Source organism: Rutidosis leptorrhynchoides, chromosome 8 (assembly GCF_046630445.1).
Source record: "Rutidosis leptorrhynchoides isolate AG116_Rl617_1_P2 chromosome 8, CSIRO_AGI_Rlap_v1, whole genome shotgun sequence".
NCBI lineage: Eukaryota > Viridiplantae > Streptophyta > Magnoliopsida > Asterales > Asteraceae > Rutidosis > Rutidosis leptorrhynchoides.
The window spans coordinates 93399725-93419459 of NC_092340.1; the positions used below are offsets into that span (position 1 = coordinate 93399725).

The window sequence follows — 19735 nt, forward strand, 5'->3', positions numbered from 1 at the left end:
AATGGAAAAGTTATGGAAATGTGGGTCTGACACATTGGATGTAAGCATCATGCTTTATGTGAGGAAGGGATTAAAATTTGAAGTCAAGAACAAAGTGCATTTTTCATATTGTGAGTGTTCATGTTTTTATCATTTGTAATTGAGACAAGCATCATCTATATTGTTGCAAAATATGTGTATCGGCAGGGACATGTTAGCCCTGTGTTAAGGTCACTATGAAAAGTCAATATGAAAAGTCACATCTTTTAGTGTAAAGATTTCCATGAAATGTCACACCTTTTGGTGTAAAGGTAACATGGTTACACCATTTCATGAAGTTACACCATTTCATTAAAAGTGGCACCAATTTATGAAGAGTTGTGGCTTTTGGCCAAAAAGACATCAACTAACAAACATATCTTTTAATTAAATGACTCTAGTTAACTTAAACAAGTATGCACTCCACACTCTCCTAACTTGTTATAAATCATAACTCGAAATCCACTTGTCTCAAGTAAATCACCATCACACAAAATGACCGACGACACTAAAATCACTAACATAAAAAAGTTAATCAAAAACAACAAATGGATTGCGTGTAAATTATATGATCTCAATCAGTAGATTTTAGTTGTGTGTGCATAAATCGAAGAACCCTTGCGTAACAAATTATATGTCAAAACTCACACGAATAGTGACAATCGAAAACATCAAATGAAAATCAGCGAAAGCAGAGACAATACGTAAAGATAATAAATAGAACCTTTAATTACCAGGAAAAAAACATGAATAAGCTTGCAGAACACTACACCAAAAGCCAAAATATTAAGCAACGACGTCTGTAAGTAACTAGAGGAGGTGAATAGTTACTTAATATATTTTTTTATAAACTTTTTCGATGATTAACATGATTTAATCAACTTTGATCAACTTAACCAGCTTAAACTCAATGTGTATAATGTTTATGTTTAAAGCAATGTTGAAAGTAAGGTAAAGAACATAAACACAAGGATTTATAGTGGTTCAAGTGGACGTTCACTCCTCAATACTTCTTATCGAGAGGTTGCTTCACTAAGCGTTTCTCCAAATCCGGTGGAGATCCGATTTACAAATCTTGTACCCCTTGTAGACAACACATCTAATCTTTTTATCCCTTTGAAAGATTAATTCTAACTTAGATCAACTTGTCTTCACTTTGGACAAGTATTAATTCTCAATAGAATTGATCAACCTCCTAATTCCCTTTAAGGAAGATGCTCCCTAAGCTAGCTTTTGCTTATATTACAAAGTACAAGATTCACTCTTTTAGTGATGATAATCCTAAGACAATTCAAAGGATAATATCACACTAAGTAAACTCACAAAGATAGTAATTTGAAAGTCAATTTACATCAATTCTACAATCTACGATTCAAAGTTTAACTGATGCTTTCAATAAACCGGTCAAGTCATGTGCGTATCACACGGGAGGCTATTCTCGAATGTTTGACTGTCTAAAAAGATTCTCATATATCAATGACTGCGTTTATCATGGGAGGAACATTATAAATGGGAAGGCTTTTGAAGATTATGTCATTTATTCCTATTGGCTGATTTGTAGACATTTGCCCTTTTTGTCCCCTTTTCCTTTTGTATTTTGTCTTATCTAAAAAGTAGCTGTTATGTTTCCTCTATAAATAGAGAGCTCTTGTAATGTACAAATTCAGTTGATGAATGAATTATAGTTTGATAAAGCTTATCTATTTACAAAAATCCCTGTGTCTTTACGAATCATTGATTATGGTGACTATGAGTGGTTACTTTATCAGTGTTTCTGGTGTTACTTTTTTTTTAACAGTAGTTTGAGATCACATAGGGGGAACTAAACTACCCACATGTTCATCTCCCGCAGTTGCATAACCCGCCCCCTACTGCTGCATAGGAGAAATCTCGGCCCAGTCCGAGGGCATGGGCGGTAAAACCCCCACTGCCCCTGCAACGCGATGTGCGGAAGACACCCTTGGGTGGTATCAAGGGTTAAGGGGCAACCTTGTGTGCAATGTTGCACCCCACGGGAGTCCAACTCTCTTGACTTCTCGCTAAGTGAGACATGCCACCAACAAACGAGCTACAACACAAGGTTTTCCTGGTGTTACTTTATCAAGCATTGTGGTGAAAATCAAAATATTCATTTATGATATTAGAGTTGCGGTGTAATCTTTATCAGCTGTAATTGAAGGTTTGAAGTGTTTCTAGATTTCTGGTTGTGGTGGGATCTTTATGAATTAGAGTTTAGATTCTTTATCATTTGTGTTCTTATTTTTAGAGTTTATTCTATGTTTTTATGGGTTTTGCTGTTACAAATTTCGGGGTTTTGTTCAAATTTGATTGTTGAAGAAAGCTTGAACGAAAGTGCATTTTTAAAAGTGAAAAATACGCATTATATCCGAACTCGCATAAAAATTTAAAGGGAAAATTATTTAAAAATGCATCGAACTTTCATCAAATTCCTATTGTATGCTTTCAACTTTAAAATCTTCTATTGTATGCATTCAACTTTCTAAATTGTACTATTGTACGTATCAAGTAACTTATATATTAGGTAACCTGTTAATATTAAGAAAAAGTTACGTATTTGGTCCTTCATGTTTGTCAAATATTACACGTTTGCCACTAATGTTTATTTTTAACAGCATTTGTATTCAAGTTTTAACCTGTTTGATTGGCATCTTATTAACTATGGAGTACAATTTTTAACAAGTTTTAGGGGATATATTAGCTGCACAACTATGAGCCAATTTCCTGTTTGATTTGCTTCTTTTAACAACCTTCACAAACTGATGCAGCAACATATGACACAATGATGTCTAAAAATGTATAAAAAAAAAAAATATTTAACTGAATGGATGTTGGTAATGATGAATAACGAAAATTCTTTAAAGCAAAGTTGGGCAGCATCATCATAATCATAAGAAGTTATAAAGCTTAATTAATGCTTTTAATAGTGGAAATATATAGACAATAAAGTCTAATATTTGAAGATCGTGAAAATGGAAAAAAATAATTTCCCAAAGAACGAAACGACAACGTATTTGATATTAATATTTCCGTTTTAGAAAATCCGGTATCATCCGGTATCTGATTATTGTTTTGGTCTACCTTCAATGTTGAATTAAAAACATATTCGGTACCCACATGAAATCTTTGCAAAACTCCAAAATAATCCATCAAACACTCGACACTATCATTTAACACCTGGAAATCACAGAAACACTCCAATTGATTTGTTAACTTTTGTTGACTCGTGATGAACATGAATCTGAGTTTGGTGATCGAATTCTATGAATGTAGAGTGTTCGGTTTAGCTTTAAGAGCACAGATTTGGATTTAATAAGTGTATACTTTTAACATTTTTTGATTTGAGATTTTGAGATGTGATAATGTTGAAGAACACCACTACTATGCATACACGAAAGCTGAATACGAATCTATTTATATTTTGATTTCTGAAAATAGAAAGATAGATAGTATGAGGGATCAATGGCGTCAAAAATAAACATAAATAACTAACTTGCAATATCTTATAAATATGAGGGACTAATCGAGTAATTTTTTTCTAAATTTGAAATTGAGGTGATCTAGTTTACCTGTTATAATAGGTTAAATACATACAATAGAACAATTTAACTAGTTGAATGCATACAATAGAAAATTTGAAAGTTTGATGCATACAATAAGAATTTAATGAAACTTCGATGCATTTTCAAACAAGAGTTGTAATCCCTTGAATCCAATAATTTGCTTGAAATTCAACGGACCATTCAGAGCGCGACATGTGGCGCAACAATCACATGTGATTGGGAAAAAAAAGATTCAAAAAAAAAAAAAAATTAAATAATATTTTCTTTTTTTGAAAAAATAATTTTTTTAATTTTTTTTTAAAAAGTTAGCATTTCAAATTTAGTCACATGTGATTATAAAGCTCAATCACATGTGATTGTAAAACACAATCACATTTGATTCTGCATGTCAAAAAAAAAAATTTTCAAAAAAAATTCAACCGGAAAGCGACTTTAATTCAGTGATTTAATCAAGTTTGTTAGCGTTTCGTGATTATATCTTCAAAATTTCAGACTTTAATTCGGTGATTTAATCAAGTTTTGATTAAAAAAAACTAGGTGTTTAAAGATTTTAGCACAAATTAACTGAAATTCGTCATTTTACTAAAAAAAAAAAAATTTCAATCACATATGATTGGATTTGACATGCAGAATCATATGTGATTAGGTTTTGATTTACTGCATGTCAAATCCAATCACATGTGATTGAAAAACAATTCAAAAAAAAAATTCGGAAAAAAAAAATTTCGAAAAAAAATTGAAAAAAAATTAAATTCTTTTTTTTTTGAAATTTTTATTTTTTTTAAATTTTTTCCAATCACATATGATTATCGCGCCACGTGTTACACTCTGATTGATCCCTTCAATCTCAATTTAAAAATTGGTTTCATTTAAATATTTCCTTTTCAAACAATTATCCCAAATTTAAAACCATTTTCCATATTAAGTCATAGACCCGTATACCTCGGACCCGGACCACAAAAAATATCGGGTTTCAGTTGATGGGTAGTATTTTTGCCGATCCCTATTCCCTATCCCTAAATTAAAGGAAAGTGATATACCCTAATAATAGAAGCCCTTATTTATCTCTTCAAATAACTACAAAAATTCATTAAATTGAATTCGCAGGTAAAGGTTTTTTGTTTCAATTAATCAAATTTACAAGTGATCGGAAAAAGATGGCTTCTTTGCGTGTTTTGAAACATCTCGTCACCAAATCCGGTATCTTATTCCGTCCGGCGTCCTCTGTGGCAACATCCTATCGGTTTTTAAACTCGGAAGCTATTCACCGTAATTGCGATCTGAACTCCGATGTAGGGAATCTCCGTGATCTTTCTCCCAAGCCGTCTTTCTTCCCAGGTATTTTTTGGTGTTATTACACTACAAGTTTGTATTTGCTATACTGTACATCTGATTGCTTGCCTTAAGGTTGGTTAAATCTTCGATTTTAAAGAATGTAGCTCTCTATATGTAGATCAATTGTTAGTCTCCTGCCCTTTTTTTTATTTTTATTTTTTTAATTATTACAGTATTTTTATTAGATATGTTAAAATAAATGACGATGTCTAAATTTTATGGCTTAGAAGATATAATAAACCAATTTTCGTATTTAGGGATTATTTACAGTGAAACTTATGTAGCTTCCTGCTTGAGTCCCTATGATTGTATTAAATATCTATTTCAGGAACCCATTAAACTTACAAAAATTGGATTCAGGGTAACTAGCTTTGAAACAATCTAATTTTTTGAGGTAATATAATCTGGTTAGCTGATCATAATGGTGATATGGCAGCTGAAGTTTTCCGTATCTGTGACCATGTTGACCTATTTCTCTGGGGGTTTTTTTAGCGAAAAACTAGAAATTAAATTTATAAGATTCTTTCACCAAGTTGTGAAAAAATAAAAAAAGACACAAACAGAGCATCATGAGGACTTTAAAATTAAATTTATTATCCCCATTGAACAGCAACCATGGTTGGGACCAAACATAAAATTGACGAGATTCACACATTTTCAACGAGATTCACTAGTCATTGAAAAGTTTTAATCTGATGTGCATCACTAAAGAAGCCCAACACGAGAAATCACTATTAAACACGACCTTGATTCTTGAAATCCAAATCGCCCAAATAGAAGACGGGCCAAATTATATGCCAAATTAGACCCAAACCTTCAAACCACCAGTCGTTAGAAAGTTCTAAAAGCGAAGAAGGGATGACCCAAGACACATTCCACCAAATAAACAAAGCCGTCCAAATATTGAAATCGCGTGTCGAAATTGAATCTTTTGAAGTAAACCCATTTGGATCCATTTGGGTCTTCAAGTAATTTTCTATTATGTGATAGGACCCATTTGGGTCTTGAAGTAATTTTTGATATTATGTGCTTGGACCCATTTGGGTTTTCAAGTAAAAAACCCAATGGACCCATTATTTAAGCTTTGGGTCTTGTTTTCTAGGTCTACTCATGACATTAATGTTTCTTTGCTGTTTCAGCACTATCGAACATACCCTCAGATAAAGTTACCAGGCTTTTCTATTTCATTCGCACATTTATTAATCTTCTTAGGGTGGGTTAAGAAGTTTACCTTTAGACTTCACGGGTTTGCGCGGTTGTCCAGTGGCGTGGTCGAATTTGATATGCTCATCATCTACTTTGCCATTCTGTTTTTCTAGTTCCAAAGAACTTGAAATATCATTTGCATTGTGTTTCTTTCTTTTATTTGCTTGCCCTTACTGCAATATTAATGTATTCCATAATTTCATCTAGACCCTCATATTAATGTTTATATATACAGTACTATCTTTCCCTTTATTATTATTAGACCATTATTGCTGTTTCGAATCAAAATTCCTCTTCTCAAATGTATGATTACTACGAAACTCCTGCCTGTTACGAACAAACTGTTTTTTGTACTTTGCCATCCCAAGTTTTACCCTTTTATACTTTGATCGGAATTCGTGAGGGTAGTGGAGACGGAGAGGGAATTGTTGACCTTTTTCTCTATCATGGTGCCTGTAAGCGCATTTTTATGTCAGATAATTACCTGCAAGCGCAATTATTAGATGTCGGTAATTAGAACTCAGCAATAGTATGCATGTATGTGTATGTATTGGTTGAACATATGAAATTTTCATAGTTGAATTGTTCCAGGTGTTGACCTTATACGATTTATTCATGTTGTATTAAGGATTGTGATTTGTGATAATGATCCCAACAGGAACCGCGTGCATATAAATCTAACCTTTTTTTTTTCTTTCCCAGATGTGTTTAATCGATTTTCAACCACCAGGAAGCTGCAACGAGTAATAAAGAGAACGACCGAGGTAATCCGTACTGATTCATCATGGATTCGGCCTGCCGACACAGTAGAAAATGATGAAGGCTTGTACGTAACCATATATATGTCTAACGTGATTGGGGAGAATGTGAAGGTAAGGGTTAATGACAACACAGTGTTCATCGAAGGCAGAGATTTAGACCAATTTATAAAGTATAGGTGTTGGGTAGATTTACCCGATATTGATTCACCAGTTAAGATCTATAACCCTAGAGAAATCAAGGTAGAGATGTGGACATACGTGGGAACCTTAAAGCTATTTGTTCCAAAGTTGAAAAAAGAGGAGATGGCGTACAATGTTAACGTTCAAGAGTTTAAGAACAAACCCGTAGGCGCGTGTTGATAGATTTCTTACTTCCCATTGTATTTTTGGAGTATAGTTACTGAACTTGTGCAATTGTGTTCTAGCGTTTCTGAATAAATTGTCTTAATTTAATCCTCCTTTTTTTTTTTTTTTTTTTTCTATAATGTTTTTCTTATTATTAGTCGGAACGTCTCTTTTTAAAAATGGGTTTGATTGATGCATATATTCAAATACAATATATAAATATAAATACAATATATAATAATTACTCCTTAGTAAAAAATTCAAAAGTAAGGCAACATACACTAAACATGTAGAAGATTAATGGGAGTTGATCCGTACACCACCTTGTTTTTGCCATACACCACCAAAACAATTATTTAGACAGTTTTACCCTTCCTTTGAGAAGTTAAGGGGAGTTGGTGGTGAACAAAAGGAAGGGTAAAAATGTCCAAAAAAATTATTTAGTAGTGTATGGCAAAATAGAGGTGATGTACGGATCACCTCTCAAGATTAAAACAGACCTCTAGATACGTTTCCAGCCATACATGCTTCATGTAATGACGTTTTTTTTACAAGATTACAAACAAAATAAGTAAATAACTACTATACAACATTCACCTAGTTGCTTAATGGTTGGGGTTCGTTTACTGTTTAAGAGAATTTTTTTATAAGATTATCTCAACGATGTTGAAAGATAGAATTCTGATTATTTTAATACAAATATAATTAAAGAAGTTTTTTTCCGAGTCATTAGAGATTATATGGTTTTTGTAGGTTCATAACTTATATTAATAATTAAAAAAATAAAATAACAATTATAAACCGATTGTTATTCTTATTAAAAATACTAAAACTAATTATCACGTAAAAATCAATTATTAGGATTTAATCTGGTTTAATTGATGAGTTAAACCTATCAATTAAGTGCACATAAAAAGCTAACATCCTGATTTCATAGAATTCATATAATTGCATAATATATATCATCTAGATTTTGTGATGAGAACTTAGACAATGTTCAATTAAACTGACAGATAGATAAACTAATAAACCTGATTAGATCAAAATTAAGTGATGCGGTAATATTTAACCTAACCCGATTCTCATGCAATCAACATACAAATTCAAGAAAATTAGGGTTCTTTGATTAAGCCTAATAAATCAATTCTCACTATATAAGTGTAATTAACATTTTTCCATAAAATTACTCTTAATAATTCCGAACTAGATTTCATGCAAAAATCAACTCAAACACTTATTCAATATGGCAAACCTTCTAGGTGATTAAATCAAGTAAACAAATAACTTAGGATTGATGATGTGTTAACCTAAGGTTTTTATCCACTCTTACATTACGCATTTAAATAAAGTCTTACATTACAGCAACAATAAACAGATCAATAAAAATCACAGAAACCTAAATTATACAGTTTCGATTAAAAACCAGAAATTGTATCTTTGACATCATAGTCGTCGGCTACCAAGAGTACAGCCGGCGACTGTAACTTCATGGTCGGCGACTTCATGCTAATAATCTCAGATTCCTCTTTTTCGTCCAAATAAACGCTATGAACGTTTAGCTCATAGATAGAGACGAAAATAACCACATGTAATTAAAGAGATGCAATTAAAATAAATAAGAAAACATACCTTAAAAAAATAAAGGAATTAAAAATTTGAATAAATTTTTCAATTTAAAAGCAAAAGAGAAAAAGAATTTAACTGTAAAAGATGGCAGTTAACAGGGATGGCATGTAAACATAATGTTGCAACTTTTTGGAACATGGAAAAGAACAATCAAGATGTTGGTTTACCTGAGGTATTGGTGCATAAAGTACATTGGTTGGACATTTGGGTTGAAACTTATAATTATACAATCAATCCAGTTAATGGCAGATTTAAATGAGTGAAATCTGAAGATACTACTAATCTAACTGCACCAATAAGGAGACCTCAAGCTCGTAGGCCAAAGAAGAACTGGAAAAAGGAGATGGATGAGAATGAGAGTTTAAGTCAAAGTGGAAAGTTAACAAGAAAGTGTAAGAGTTTGATATGTGGAAAGTGTAAAGGTTATGATCATAATCAAAGAACTTGTCAAGTGAAAGATGGTGCAAGTACAAGCAATGCAAGGAAAACTACAAAAAGAAAGAAGGATGATGGTGTGAGTGGAATCAAGAAGAAATAAAAAAAAAGGTGGCAAATAGATGGTACTACAGTTTAGTCTTTTGGACAATGTTACTTAAATGTTATGTTTATTGCTACTTTCATTATGGTATTTTGTAAGTCTTTTGAACAATGTCAATTTGGTACTTTTTGTTTAAATTGATGATAGTAGTTTTAATAGTATTTTGAATTTGATCCAATGTTTTGTAATGATATTTTAAACTTAACTTAATCCAATGTAATGTTTGTAGCTTATTTTTTCATGTAATGTTCAGTAGCTTATTTGGTCATGTAATGTTTAATTGTTACAAGCAGCTTATTTGGTAACTTGCAAATCATGTTCAAATGCCAACAACAACAACAAACAAACTTAACATGTAAAAATGCCAAACAATATACTGCAAAACATGAAAATTTCATTAGAATCTATACAAATCAGGATATTCTTTTTTAATTCATTCTTAAACACACTACACTATGATTTTACAATTTCATAGATTACAAATACAACCCAACTAATAATTAACAACATCTTGTTTCTCCATTCTATGTGTTCGGCATGAATCAATTGTTGTTCAACATAAATCCTCGGAATTGGTGGATCTACCCATAGAAAAAACTTGCAATCGTAATACTGAAACAAAACAAACCATACCTTTATTCAGATACATCGATACAATGAACAACATATGAAATTGGACTGAAAGTTCGTTTTACCTTGTTTCCACATCTTAAAAAACTATGACCTGAGTTGCATGATGTAGATGAAATTCGCATTACAGCTAGCATTCCACAATTGCATTGAACCATCGGGCCAATTTGAAGAAAGATGATGAAATTAGGGTTTCAAATGAAAAGAGAAAGATAGTCGTGAATTCAAATGAGGGAAAAGGGAGATATAAGGCTGAAAATTTTATGGATTTGACAACAATACCCCTTACGTGCTCGGCACATGATGAGGGCTAACAGTGTAGATAAACGTCCGTAACACTCAGTGACTAAAATTGTAAAGATTTTAAACCACAGTGACCAAATTTGTAAAAAGATAACCATGGTGACCAAACATGCAATTATATTATATTATATTATATTATTATATTATATTATACTTATATACTAAACCTCCTCCCAAATTTGGTCGTTTCAGTTTTAACGCGTTGTCGTTTTGAGTTTGCGTCCACACTACAAATGGTCCTCCAACTTTCGCACAAATTACACAACAACCCCTCAACTTTACACTTTTTCCAGGGGTAAAAAACGTAAATTTATAATTTAATTAAAATAAATATAAATATAAATACTTATATACTAAACCTCCTCCCAAATTTAGTCGTTTCAGTTTTAACGCGTTGTCGTTTTGAGTTTGCGTTCACACTACAAATGGTCCTCCAACTTTCGCACAAATTACACAACAACCCCTCAACTTTACACTTTTTTCAGGGGTAAAAAACGTAAATTTATAATTTAATTAAAATAAAAAAACCTTACTCCACCCGAATTTATAACGGGTGCTATCTTCTCGCTCGGTGCGAGTTAAATTTTTCCAAGGCCACCGTTCAACTCGAAAAAATCTCACGAACCCAACGGGACTAACTATATGCAAAACGGACATCGTTAAAAAAACACTAAATAACGGGCCCTATATTCACGCTCGGTGCGAGTTAAATTTTTCCGAGACCACCGTTCAACTCGAAATAATTTTATGAACACAACGCGACTAACTATACGCGAAACGGACATCGTTAAAAAAAATAAATATTTCGGGTTATATTACATACATATATATACATATACAACACGACTAACTATACGCGAAACGGACATCGTATATCCAAATTGGATCGCGCGTCGAATACAACCGCAGCAACGCAGGTCGGATTTTTTCTAGTTTATTACAAACCACATGTGTAATTAAGTCGTGTATAAAAGAGATGTGTGTGGGAGTACTCTGGTATTTGGGATTTTCTTATAAGGAATGAAAGCATAACTACATAAATAAACCCTAATAATAATAAACGCTGCTCTATCTTCAATTTAATTAACGCAAAAATTTATTGAATTGAATCCGCGAGCAAAGGTTTTATTTATTTAATTTGAGTCAATTCTACAAGTGATCGTAAATAAAAAGATGGCTTCTTTGAGTGTTCTGAAGCATCTTGTTACCAAATCCGTTATTTCATTCCGGCCGGCGTCCTCAGTGGCAACATCCTATAGTTTTTTAAACACGGAAACGATTCGCCATGATTGTAATCGGAGCTTCGATGTCGATAGTCGCCGTGTTCTTGCTACTAAGCCGTCTTTCTTCGCTGGTACTTTCAGTCTTCTTATTTTATATATGTATGTATGTATGTATGTATGTATGTGCATGTATATATATATATATATATATATATATATATATATATATATATATATATATAGGGGTCAACAGGTAAGTAACCAATCGGGAGAGGGGGGAAGCAAAATTTTTTTTTTCGTTTTTTGAAAAAACTTTGTTCACGAACATTATAGATTGGATGGAAATAATAACATTTAGAAAAGACACTTCGTGATGAATGTTATTATTTTGGCGGAAAAAAGCTCGAAGAAGTAATATATAACAATTATCGTGTTTTTAGAGCGTATGTTGAGGTTTTAGACATTAGGGTTTAGATATTAGGGTTTAGATATTAGGGTTTATAGGGTTTAGACATTCGGGTTTAGAAATTTAGGGTTTAAATTTAGGATTTAGATTGAGTTTTTAACACGAACGGTTTAAAGTTTAGGGTTTAGGGTTTAAGGTTTAGGGTTTGGTGTTTTGGGTTTATGGAATAAACCCAAAACACCAAACCGTAAACCCTAAACCCTAAACTCTAAATCGGGCTAAATTTTACTTCACAAAACATGAAAAAAAAGCGTTAACATTCTTCACAAACAATATTATCTTGAATGTTATTTTTGGCGATCGTTTTCCCGCCAAAATAATAACATTCATCACGAAGTGTCTTTTCTAAATGTTCTTATTTTCATCCAATCTATAATGTTCGTGAACAAAGTTTTCTTAAAAAAAAAAAAAGAAAAAAATATTGCTTCCCCCGATTGGTTACTTCCCCATTGATCATGCCCCTATATATATATATATATATATATATATATATATATATATATATATATATGATGATTTCTTGCTTTAAGGTTGGTTAGATGTTGGATTTTAATAAACCTCGCTCTCTATATGTCAAGAAGAAATTGTTAGTCTTTTTTGCATAAACTTTGAGATGAGTATATGTTAAATTATTTTTGTTACTATATTATTTATTCATGGTAACTGGTGATATCAGATATAAGAAATTTGCATAGTTAGGCATTTTCTACAGTGAAGCTTATTATGTAAGATAATTGCTGCTGTCAGGTTGAGTAATAAATTTCTTTATCTGCGGACAAAAGCTTTATTATTTGGTTTGTGAGTCCCTCGATTTGATCTCGTCTAAGTTGGTTGTGGGTGGGAAGATCTTTATGATAAATGTGATAAGATTATGATTTGTGATGATGATGCCAACAGTATTCGCGTGCATATATGTAATTTATTTTTATTCATTCAATTCAATTTGCAAGTAAAGGTTTTATTTGTTAATTCTTGAATCAATTTTACGAGTGATCGTAAAAAGATGGCTTCTTTGTGTGTTCTGAAACATCTTGTCACCAAATCCGTTATCTCATTCCGTCAGGCATCAATCTGTGTTAGTTCCAAGAGTTCTCTCCTACGCTAAGTTCTCTCTTGATCTTTTCACTATATATATATAATATATATACACACACACATACATATATATAGGGTCATCATCTAGAGGGAAACACTTTTTTAGGGGAAGGCGGAAGTAAAATTTATTTTTATTTTTTTCGTTTTTTCGAATTTTTCTTTTCCAACATTAAAAAACACGAACATATGAACATTTAGAAAAGACACTTGTTGATAAATGTTATTAATTTAGCGGAAAAACGCTCGAAAAAAAAACCAATAGCATGCATCATGCATAATGTTATTCCTGAATGTTATTCTTTGAGCGTTTTTTTTTTTTCTTCATCATATATGAAGTTTTATGCTCAAAAACTTAATATTCTTTGAAAACAATATCATTCTTAACGTAGGATATCACAGATTTTTGCCTAGAAAATTAATTTTCTTTTTCAAAAATAATCTTGTTACTAAACAATAATTACTATATTCACGTTCATCCGCAATTATTATACTTTAAAACATAAATCACAAACAAATAAGGAGTATATGTATTTCAAATTGAAAATACAATATCTTCCATAAAATATCAATTAAAATCACAAAGTAGGTCACTGTTAAATCTATATAAACAAATCAAAACAAAAGAATTTAACGAATCAGTTCAAACTACAAATTTACTATCCATTATGATTATAATCTTACTTAAAAATATTACTCTTAATGAAGAATACTACTAAAATAAAATAAAAATATGTAATATAACTAATTATGTTGTTATATTGCAGCATATGATAAGTATTGTTTGATAAAAATAATATTCTTTCAGAAGAATAATACTCTTTTAAAAGGATATTTTTTTAACAATAACTTATATACTGTTCTAAAAGAATATATATATATATATATATATATATATATATATATATATATATATATATATATATATATATATATATATATATATATATATTTTTAAGAGTAACTAATTTGTGCCAAGACATTAAATATAGTTTCTCAATAATATATCATTTATGATGTATATTAACTAACCTTTACCAAGAACTTAATAATTGTATAAGAAGAATAATATTGTTTCTAAAAAATATTTTAAAAAAAAAAAAATTTAATTCATATATCATACACAAATATAACTGCACCAGATGTTATCTACAAAACAAAACTTTTTCTTTTTGAAATGCAACAACAAAACAATCTCAAGTGTCCTATAAAAAGTTTCTTATGAATAATATTCCTTTAAAAGAATGCTAAAACTTCATGTCATCTTCATCTCCAAATTTAAGCCTGTAGATCAACAAAATTATAAAACTAAAACAAAATATTTACTAATTTTACTCAAAGTTCATTCTAAAAACTGGTATTATAAAAACCTGAATATACACCTCAAGTTTAAAATAACATAACAAAAAAAAAAAAAAAAAAATACAAGCTAAAGTTACTTCACACTCCGTATAATTTATGAGATCATTTTACAATGGCCAAACAGAGACAACAAATTATAAGTCAACAAATTGAATTTTACCTTTTAAAATATACGGAGTACTATTTAAAATTCAAGTTGAACTGATCCATTGGATTCAAGTATACCTTTACCTTTCCATCAAGATATCCATGTAAAATGTATCTAATCACACCACCGTCAACAACATATATGTAAACAAATCCTTTTTCACGTGTAGTAAAGAACAAATCTGGAAATTGGAATTTGTATTAAATATCTAGAAGACATAACAAGCATGAAGCACCATACTTACTAATTCTTTGAGAAAAGGCAATGGTTCAATTATGTAACATACTGCATGAACTTTTCATTTCTTGTTACTAAATGATGCATAAATAACTAAAGCAATATAAGGTGTGTTACTTTAGCTCAAACCTTTTCAGCCACTGTACACTAAAGCAATGCTTATGCCATCTCATTACCAGTTACTCACATCCGATCGATTCATCGACGACCTCAGCAAATCGATTTCATATCGTCATCCTCGTCACCTCCTTTAATTATCGACGGTGGATGCGGTAGTGGATGTGGCGGCGTAAGCGGCGGTAGAAGGCACGATTAAAGTTGCGATGAAAGAGGAGTTGTGATGGAGGAGGCAATGGAAAATTGATTGAGAGAAATAGGAAAGTCACGGAGGAGATTTGAGAGATATTTTGTTTCTTGAAAACCCCCAAAATTTGACAGAGAGGAAAATACCCCTCCGCCTAAATTTAGCTTAATTTGATTTTGTGGCTCATATTGCTTCCCCCCACTTCCCCCAATTGGTTACTTCCCTCTTGATTCTACCACTATATATATATATATATATATATATATATATATATATATATATATATATTTAATCAAGAGGGAATCACTTTTTTGGGGGAAGTGGGGGGAAGTAATTTTTTTCGTTTTTTGAAAAAACTTTGTTCACGAACATTATAGATTAGATGAAAATATGAACATTTAATAATGACACTTTGTGATGAATGTCATTATTTTGGCGGGAAAACGCTCGAAGGAAAAAAAATAAAAACATTGAATGCTTTGAATATTTTGCTGCTGAGTTTTTCTTAAGGGGTTAGAAATTAGGGTTTAGAAATTAGGGGGTTATAAATTAGGGTTTAGCTATTAGGGTTTAGAAATTAGGGTTTTGGGTTTAGAAATTAGGGTTTAGATTGAATATTTTAACACGAACGGTTTAGAGTTTAGGGTTTAGGGTTTAGGGTTTAGGGTTTAGGGTTTTCGGGTTTACGGTTTTCGGATTTACGGTTTTCGGGTTTACGGAGTAAACCTGAAAACCCTAAACCCTAAACCCTAAACTCTAAATCGGGCTAAATTTGAAAAAAACACTTCACACAAGATGAAAACAAAACGATTCAAATAAACTCAGCAGCAAAACATTCATTGCATTGAATGTTTTTATTTTTTTCTTCGAGCGTTTTCCCGCCAAAATAATGACATTCATCACAAAGTGTCTTTTTTAAATGTTCATATTTTTATCTAATCTATAATGTTCGTGAACAAAGTTTTTTCAAAAAACGAAAAAAAAAAAAGATTTTGCTTCCCCTCGCTTCCCCCCGATTGGTTACTTCCCTCTTGATCCTACCACTATATATATATATATATATATATATATATATATATATATATATATATATATATATAATTTGTTATTGAACTTGTGCTGTTTGTCTAGTTATACTATACGTATGATGATTGCTTGCTTGTTTTAAGGTTGGTTAGATCTTGGATTTTAATAAACTAAGCTCTCTATATGTCAAGAAGAAATTGTTGTCTTTTTGGCATGAACTTTGAGATGAGTATATGTTAAATTATTTTTGTTACTATATTATTTATTTATGTTGAATGGTGGGCATTATTTACAGTGAAGCTTATTATGTAAGATAATTGCTGCTGTCAGGTTGAGTAATAAGTTTCTTTATCTGGGTACAAAAGTTCTATTATTTGGTTTGTAAGTCCCTCGATTTGATATCGTCGTCTAAATAAGTTGCGGGTGGGAGGAAGATGTTTAATATAATATAAATAAATGTAATATTTATAAGATTGCAATAAGATTGTGCTACTAAGATTGTGATTTGTAATAATGATCCCAACAGGATTCGCGTGCATAGATTTAATTTATGTTTTCATTCTTATTTCAGATGTGTTTAATCGATTATCAACCAGGAGGCTCTGGCGAGTAATCAAGAGACAACTTGAGGTTGACAAGTCTACTTCAGTATGGATTCAACCTGCATCGACAGATGAAGATGCTGGATGTCTCTACGTATCTGTAGACATGCCTAACGTGAATGGGGAGGGTGTGAATGTAACCGTTAGTGGCAACACTTTGTTCATCGAAGGCAAAGATTTTGACAAATTTATAAAGTATATGTGTTGGGTGGATTTACCAGATATTGATTCACCAGACAAGATTTATAACAGTAGAGAAATTAAGGCAGAGTTGTGGACAAGTAAGGGATCGTTAAAGCTAATTGTTCCCAAGTTGAAAAAAGAGGAAACGGCCTACAATGTTAATGTTGGAAAGTATAAAAAACCAGTAGTGGTAGGTTGATAGATAAGTTTTTTCTGCTTTGGCATCTTTGTGTTTGGAGTGTAATTTTACTTAAATTGTGTAACTCATTTCTATCTATCATTCCCGAATAAAATGCCTTAATTTTAATACATGTTTATGTTTATGTGTTTTTTTTTTTTTTTTTAATTTTTTTTTATGGTTATTCGTTATTTATTGCCAAAACTCGCTAATCAGAGATTACTTGGTCTAAACTTTTTAGGGAGTTCTCGGATGATGTTGACCGACTTTGACTTTAGTTGTTTTTGACCGATTTTTCGAGTAATCCCAAAATTTTGCCAAGCTTAGGCTGGTTTTCCGAGTTTTGGCCAAGTTTTCACCGAGTTTGAGCCAGTACTCACCAAGTCCTACAACACTATTTATGTGCAATCATGATGTGTTGTGTAGATAACAATCATATATATATAATAATTCTCGTTAAGTATGAGGTCACTAGACTATGTATGTATTCATGTGCATGTCATAAACTAGAGAGAGGGTCAGCAAACATAAACTCCTTTATATTGTGAAACACATTCTTCTCTTAAACTTATGTTTGTGAAATAGTATCCGGTTCAACTGAGGCCATCGTTCCCTTTATTTCCAGTTAGCATAAGGAGAATAAGTCAGTCTTTCCTACATCATCATCATGGAGTTTAGAATGCTGCTAATGATCCTTATATCGATGTTTGTGTAAGAGAATGTAAACTCGTGAATATTATTGATAATAGTATACGGTATTTATAGAGTACAAGAACCCTAAACATCTAAAACCTAATGGACCCAAGCCGGCATATTGGACTTGAGCGGCGAAATCGCGAAAGCTCGGACTGGAAGAAAACGTTAATATAGAAAAAATGCTAAAAACAATAAACAAAAGTAACTTTTTTTTTTTAATTTGTTGCATCGAATAGCCTGATATTCGTTGATAGAGTTGCAGATTTCTTGACGGCTTAACCTTTTCCGTAGTGTTTTTTTTTCTTTTACGTCGTGGCTTGCTGTGCCTAAGGATCAAATACCGCTTTGATATGCTACTTTTGTCGACGATAACAGTATTCTTCAACGCTGCAAATAATTTTTTTTTGACTATATTCTCTTTTTTCGGGGTTTGGAACCTAGTCACGCTAGGCGGCTCAGCCCCACACCGATTATTATTGAAAAAGTTGTTTCAATCAGAATTAATATAAAAGAAAATAGGATTGGAAAAGAAAAAATAAAATGCAAAGTATGACGGCTCCTCCGGTCTACGACATCGATGATGATTATGTTATATATTAAGAAATAGCAAAATTAATTCAAGATATTAGGGATAGGAATAAATAGTAAGTGAATGATAAAAGAAATTACATAAGATTTGTCAGTGGCAGCCAGCATGTGAGGTTACATGAATGGGTGATGCGACGATCGCATGCACAAAGTAATAATACCAATAAAAGTTTAAAGATTGAGGGAGAGAAATTAGTAACATCGATGGCTTGGGATCCCTCCGAATCATCGACAAGTAGTCGATGACCGAAGGATATTTGGTGATAGTAGGCGGAAGCGGTAGGTCTGAGGGTTAGAGAATCTGATCTGATACCATGTAAGAGAATGTAAACTCGTGAATATTATTGATAATAGTATACGGTATTTATAGGGTACAAGAACCCTAAACATCTAAAACCTAATGGACCCAAGCCGGCATATTGAACTTTGGGCTTAAATAATATGTCTAACAGTTTGGAGGCAACTGGCAAGGGCTGTTTTGACTAAAGGGACACAGTCAAAGTGTAATTTTTATGTCATTTGATTTTTTTTTTCAAAGGCATCATCAATCAACATTATATTTATCAGGGAAAAAAAAAACTATGAACAAAATATACAATGCTGAGCAACTGTTTCCAATGATGAAACGAGGTCAACCAACACAACACAGGAGCTGTACAGTGCTATAAATGCTAATTACAGTGAGTGAGAAGAAATAGAAAACTAACAAAGAAGTAATTTAACCGACTCCTGTTTTATCCGTAATACATGTATCAAAGGAGGATCTCGGATTTGATAACCATGGATGCCAATCTAATGTTTGATACTTTATCCTGCTCGAAATCTAGACGTGACTCAAAATCTGTATTCGTAATACATGTTAAAGGTTTTTTTTGTTTCTATGCTTCCAAATAACGTAACCACTGATGCACTCGGTTGATTGCCATAACATAGAACCCACTGCTGATCGCAAACTGCTGCTATTACCCTTGAACAGTTCAGTAATGCTATGGTTTGAGGGAATTCCTAACTGCCACCATGTATAGATTTTGGACCATATGTCAAAAGCTCGTAATAGAGTGATCGACTGTTTCTATATCCTCATCGCAAACCGGACACTTCACCGAGTCCAAATCCATACCATGTTTGTCAAGTTCAACTCTAAGTGTTTCCACGATATGTTTCCAAGTGGAGTTGTTTGATTTAAGAACGATAGCTTGATTATTTCCCAGCCCACCCTCAATCCCAAAAATACTCTTTATTATTCGAACCAACAATATGTTTTCACATTTTCTAAGCTTCCACCAC

The 19735-nt window shown here is 31.9% G+C and overlaps 2 protein-coding genes across 2 annotated transcripts; both read left to right on the plus strand.

Annotated features, from left to right (window-relative positions):
• The first annotated feature begins 4640 nt into the window (after nt 1-4640).
• On the plus strand, nt 4641-7350 carry LOC139861107 (23.6 kDa heat shock protein, mitochondrial-like). The gene is made up of 2 exons (XM_071849409.1): nt 4641-4937; nt 6843-7350. Exons 1-2 carry the CDS (start codon nt 4757-4759, stop codon nt 7259-7261), a joined length of 600 nt encoding a protein of 199 aa, XP_071705510.1. The 5' UTR covers nt 4641-4756; the 3' UTR covers nt 7262-7350.
• Nucleotides 7351-11443: 4093 nt separating this feature from the next.
• On the plus strand, nt 11444-17288 carry LOC139864941 (heat shock 22 kDa protein, mitochondrial-like). The gene is made up of 2 exons (XM_071853502.1): nt 11444-11697; nt 16773-17288. Exons 1-2 carry the CDS (start codon nt 11517-11519, stop codon nt 17183-17185), a joined length of 594 nt encoding a protein of 197 aa, XP_071709603.1. The 5' UTR covers nt 11444-11516; the 3' UTR covers nt 17186-17288.
• The last annotated feature ends 2447 nt before the right edge of the window (nt 17289-19735 follow it).